The 6,090-nt window shown below is 49.9% G+C and overlaps 1 protein-coding gene across 1 annotated transcript in view; it reads left to right on the top strand.

Annotated features, from left to right (window-relative positions):
- Window positions 1-355, top strand: part of Ntn5 (netrin 5) — a 6,551-nt gene extending 6,196 nt beyond the window's left edge. The window contains exon 9 of the mRNA XM_033766014.1: window positions 1-355. Coding sequence (XP_033621905.1) covers window positions 1-165 — 165 coding nt within the window. The 3' untranslated portion in view covers window positions 166-355.
- The last annotated feature ends 5,735 nt before the right edge of the window (window positions 356-6,090 follow it).

Genomic DNA, 6,090 nt, shown 5'->3' with positions numbered 1-6,090 from the left:
CTCGACCGCCATGGCCTCGCGTTGCCCTGGAGGCCGCGCTGGGCCCGACCACTGCGGAGGCTGCAGCAGGAGGAGCGCGACGGAGGCTGCAGGGTCCTGAAACCCTCTACACCGAGCCCCAAGCTAGATACTTATCAAGGCTGGAGCGGCCTCAAAGGCCGCTGAAGGAACTCAGAAGCGACGGGCGGAACCAACCCTCTACCTCGCCTCAAGAGCCAATCAGAAGCCGTGGCGCTCCAACATCACTACGCATGCGCCGTCGTTGCTGCGAGCAACTGTTAGCAAAAGACGGCAAACTATAAGTGGGACTTTGGAGTCTCGGCAGCACCTCGTTGGCCTGTGACCCAAGCAGTTCTTGCCCACAATAAAATTAAATATTGGGGAATTTTGTCTACTGACTCTTGATTCATGCTTGCAAAGTCTCTAAGAGCAAATGAAGAAGGCCTCAAACAAATCTGCCCAGAGTGCCCTGAGACAAAGTGACCAATCCGATAGAACGTCTACGGTGTCACTAGGTGCCGCTCAGATTTCTGTCGCGTGATGATTGGCCAAGAGACGGTGGGCGGGGCATAGCTAGAAAAGGCGGGAACATCTATGAAGGAAACGAGTAGCTCCAGATTTCCAGAAAGTTCTAAGTGAAAGAACATTTCATTCTGAAAAGCTTTAGGATAGTCTCTGGGAAACGAATAAAGGGACTTTGAGTGATACCTGAAGAACATTCTGACAGATTCCGTTGGCCTGCAGTGTAATCGAGACCTTTTCCTGAGAGAATAGCCCATTGGGAGCCACGGAAGCTATGGCATCGCTTGATGCTAAGCAGAATGGAATTCCCACTAAACGGGCCAAACACAGGAAGTGCTATGAAGTGGAAAGTTGTCCTGGCTTACCCCCGTGCCCCTCTGACCTCTACCCCCACACTCACAACGAACTGCAACTTCAAATTTGGGCGGTCTTTTCTGCAGAGTCACTGTGAGGGAGTGCTTTAAGGGTGTCTTAGAGGAAGAGATCTTGAGGCCCACCAGGACCTGGAAAGCAACCCTTTCCTTCCTCGAGAGAAAAGTAGCCTCTCAGCCCATAGGAAGACAGGTTGGCCTGTGATGTCACAGGGTGCTAGGCAGAAAGGTGCCCTCAAGTGAACCTGAGTTTGCTCCTGGTGTCACTGAAAAAGGCAGGAAATATCTCTGCGGTGGTAATTGACCCCCAAGCCACCAATAAAATCCTTTATCTGGAGGCCAGGGATTTAGCTCAATGGTACCGCCACCTGCCTCCAAGCACAAAGTCCTGAGTTCTACCCCAGCTACAAAAAAAAAAAAAAAAAAAAAAAAAAAAGGAATCTTCTATCAGGGGAATCTTGATTTTGGCCTCCAGCTGGGCCCAGGATGGAGACATTTCTGAGGCAGTGTTTAGGAGATTGCCAAGGCCCTACATGATCTACCCCCACATCACTGACTTCACCTCCTACAACACTCCTTCATTCACATAACTGCAGCCATATTGGCCACCTTCCTGTTCCTTTAGAAACCAAGCACACTTGGCTCCAGGGCCTTTGCACTTACTTTTTCTCTCCTCTTGGGACATAGTCCCTCATAGAACATCAAGCCAGCTTCCATACCTCACTGAGGCCTTCTGTTAGTCAGGTTAGGCTAGTTTTGGTGGCTTGGCACTATGAAAACTTATTTCTGGTTCATGTATATATGCCATACAAGCTGATAAGGGGTTGTACCATCACTCAAGGACCCCAGTTGAGAGACTGACACCATCTTGTAGCATCAACTGCAACCCATGGCATCCTCCATCACTGTGACAGGGAGAGAGGAAGCACTGAATGGTCCCACACAAACAATAAATGTGCCGGCCCAGGAGTAACTCTCTTCCACTCCCAGCTCATCGGTCAGGATTTGGCGATGTGATTTCAGAACTGTGCAGGGAGGGGTGAGGGATTCTCCTTCATTCCCAGATGGGAGGATTTGCTTCCTGTTGCTTCCATAACAAATTATCATAAGCCCAGCAGCTGAGACAACTCAAATTTATCAGCTTGTAGTTCTACAGATCAGAAGTCCCACCTGGGACTACGGTCAGGAGCTAACAAGACTGTGTTCCTTCTGGATCCTCTTGGGGACAGTCTGTTTCCTTCCTATTCCCAGCTACTTGCCACACCTCTTCCTGTAATGGCAGGTTTTGTTGTTGTTGTTGTTTTGGTTTTGGTATGGGGATCAAACTTGGGACCTTGCGTTTGCGAGGCAGGCAGCGGTACTGCTGAGCTAAATCCCCGACTCGGTAGTAGGTTGAGTCCTTTTCACACTTGAAATTCCCTTGCCTCCTCCCGCTCTTTCTGATCACACATGGGAAAGATTCTCTGTTTGATCTGGTTGTTTTTGCAGTACTGGAGATTAGATGTGGGATCTTTGCACTGAACTGCATCTGCAGCCCTTTATTTTTCCTCTTGATTTTTTTTTTTTTTTCTGAGACAGGGTCTCACTATGTAGTTGAGACTGACCTGGAACTCACTATGTACCCCAGGCTGGTCTCAAACTCACAGTGATCCTCCTGCCTCAGCCTCCCGAGTGCTGGGGTCACAGGCGTGTGCCACCACGCCCGGCTTATTTTTTTTTCTTAATACTTGGTGCCGCCTTGTATATTAACTGTTTGTCTATTTATCTGCTATTTCTTTGTTCCACTGGAACACGAGTGAATGGGAGCAGGGAGTTTGTTTTGAACACAGACACATCCCCTGCACTTAGAAAGGTACCTGACCCACAGTAGATACTCGGTGATATTTGTTGAAAGAATAAATCAGTGAGAGGTCTAATTTTAGCCCAACCAAATCTGAGGTGGTGTCTCATTTGATCTGTGTCATTAATGTTCATAGCAATCCCCAAATAACAGTGGTCTAAATAAGATAGAAATTATATGTCTTAAATAAAAGAAATCTGGCTTGCAGTGGACGCGCATGCCTGTAATCCCAGGGAGGCTAAGGCAGGAGGATCACAAATTTGAGCCTAGCCTAGGCAACTTTTTTTTTGGCGGGGGGAGGGACCAGGAATCGAACTCTGGACCTTGTGCTTGCCAGGCAGGTGCAGTGCCACTGAGCTACATGCCCAGCCCTAGCCTAGGCACCTTAATGACTTAGCAAGACCCTGTCTCCAACAATAAAAATAAAAAAGAGCTGGGGATGTAGCTGGGTGTGAAGGTCTTGGGTTCAATCCTCAGTAACACACACACACACACACACATACACACACACACTCACACACGCGCACTGTAGCTAGTCCAGAGGTGTTTCCAATTTCCTCTCCATAATCCTTGGAACAGTCCTTGTCCTCATGTTCCAAAGTGATAGCTAATGCTCCAGTCATGGCATCTGCATCCACTCAGCAGCATAAAGGTAAGCGAAGAGAAAAAGTTAAAGGCCCACATAGCTGACTTACACAATTTTTCCCCCCAAAGCTGCCAAGCAATCTTTCTGTTTTCATCTCACTTGTCAGAATGTGCACATCTAGGGAGTTTGTTACTAAGAGAAAAGATGTTTGGAAGAAAGAGCTGCCCTCTTTTATACCAGGCTTTCAACCAGTGAAAACCCAGAGTATGCTGTGATGTCATGAGTTGCTAGGTAGAGCAGCCTTTCAGCATTTGTTTGTTTGTTTGTTTAAGAGAAGGTCATCTTGGAAGGACAGGAAACGAGGCTTCTATTCCACCTCCACTGCCTTGACCTCAGATCTGCATCTGTGCTGTTTGTTGCTATAACCTCAGCCCCTGGGACTTGACAGGTACTCGATAAATAGGTATGGAATAATCAGCAGGTCCTGTTTTATCCCCATAATGCAAAGAAGAGACAGGTACCTGGTGCTCCTCCTTGAGATGTCAGGCTGGGGGCTGCAACCCAGGCCTGCTTGGATTTGGCCAGAAACTGTAACTTACCTCTTCCTTAAAGACGCTGAGACCCTGACAGGATGGAGACTTAGCGATGGCCGCACTCTAGGTCGCCTGCGTTCAGATTTAGCTTTCCAGACCTGCACTGTCCAGTAGAGCAGCCATGCGCCACACTAGGCAGGCCATGTAAGTTTAAATCAATCCCACCACTCAAGAGGCTGAGGCAGGAGGGTCAACTTGAATTCAAGGCCAGCCTGGGCTACATAATGAGTTCAAGGCCAGCCTGGACTGCATAGTGAGATCGTGTCTCAAAAAAAAAAAAAAAAAAAAAAAAAACATAATTGCTAGTGAAAGTAAAATAAAATTACAAATTCAAGTCACATTAGCCACATTTCAAGTTGCTGGTTTCTGGCACATGGGACAATGCAGAGATATAACAGTCCCTGCACCACAGAAAGTCCTACTGGACAATGCTACCTGCTCAGGAAAAGGTGGCTTTGGAGCCAGACTGCCTGGTTCGAATCTTACCTCTGCTGCCCACTGACCCTCAGCATTCACATCTGTAAAACGGGGAGGAAGATGATAATAAGAAATAATCTCCAAGGCGCAATTGGAGGAAGAAATGAGTGGCGGTCCACACCTGTAATCCCAGCACTCTGGGAGGCTGAGGCAGGAGGGTGGCAAGTTGAAACCCAGCCTATGTAACTTAGAGACTGTCTCGAAAATTAAAACATGAAAAGGGCTGGGGATGTAGCTCGGTGTAAAGGCCTTGGATTCAATCCCCAGTACCACAATACAAACAGACAGTACCTGGCACAGAGTGAGACCCACATAGGCGCAGTTATTAGTGAAACGCACAGAGGCCACCTCTCTGGAAGAGGAGCCCCAGGAGGCGAGAGTGCAGATGGGGAGGACTCTGTCGGCTCCCGGGCAGTGGGAGTCAGGGGCACACGGAGAGGCCTGCGGAGGTCCAGGGGCTGTGGGAACCGCCTGGCCCGGAGCGTCCCGGCCACCACCTCCCACCCAGAGATGAAAGTGTGTCTCAGGGCCAGTCCCATATGTTCCTTATGACCCAAACTTTGTTCCCAGCGCCCGAGACGAATCAGCGTGAAATGCACATCTGGGACCACCTCCGGCCACAGCCCTTCCCCTGGGCACCCGGCCAGCCCGTCTGCGCGGTAATGGAGGTGACGCAGGTGGCCTCCAGAGCCCGGGGGTGGGGGTGGGGGGAGGCTGGGCCAATCCTGCCACTGCCAGATGGCTTCCTGGAGGGGTCTGAGTAGGAACTGGGCTAGGAGAGAAAGGAAGGGAGCCCCAGGAAAGGGGAACGGTTTGCTAAAGGGGCCAAAGGCTGGAGGACCAGGTGTGGCCAAAGAAAAAGAGGAGGCTGGGATTAGCAGTGGCCATCCTGAGACTGTTTTTTTCTTTACCCAGGGGTTCTGGGGAGCCTTGGATGGTTTTTGAGTAGGGAAAGGACAGAGTCCATCTCCTGTAAGAGACAAACAATGTTAAAACAGGCTGATACAGCCAGACAAGTTGGCCCAGGTTCTAATCCCAGCACTTGGGAAGCTGAGGCAGGAGGATCGCTGTGAGTTTGAGGTCAACATAAACTACTTAGTGAGTTCAAGGGCAGCCTGAACTGCACAGTGAGACCCCGACTCCAAGAAACTCACAAAAAACAAAAGAGGGTGATACAGGCAGTCGTCATCATTGGGGTGACTCAGTCTATGGAGGAAACGGAACATGGAGATCACGAGTCATTCCCCAAGGGCCGAGTCTTGAAGGACAGAGGAAGGAGTTGGTTAACGTAGGAAAGGCTGGAGGACAAAGACTCTGTGCAGGGGTGATGGGGGGCAGTGGGGCAGCAGGGGCAGCTCTGAGGGGAAAAGACCCTGTGTGCGGGGCACAGGCCACAGTAGGTGACATTGAGGGAGGGGGTGGGGAAGGCTGGGGAGCCCCCGGGGAAGTGGAGCAGGGACAGGAAGAGGGGCAACACCCAGGCAGGAGAATTCCTTTCCCTCTTCTCTGCGAACGCCTTGTTTCTGCTTCCATCATTCACTTTTTCATAGGATCAACATTTCTTCCCCCCCGCACTTTCTGTAGTGTTGGGCACCAGACCCGGGACACATGCTGTACCCTGAGCTGCAGCCCCAGCATGCTCTGTAGATTTTCTTTTAACATTTAGTATTTGGGGGGGGCTTGTTTTTTTTTTTTTTTGAC

Source organism: Fukomys damarensis, unplaced genomic scaffold (assembly GCF_012274545.1).
Source record: "Fukomys damarensis isolate Sample0158 unplaced genomic scaffold, DMR_v1.0_HiC HiC_scaffold_19, whole genome shotgun sequence".
Taxonomy (NCBI): domain Eukaryota; kingdom Metazoa; phylum Chordata; class Mammalia; order Rodentia; family Bathyergidae; genus Fukomys; species Fukomys damarensis.
Note: the sequence above shows the minus strand (reverse complement) of the source record. Positions and strands in the feature narration are given on the sequence as shown.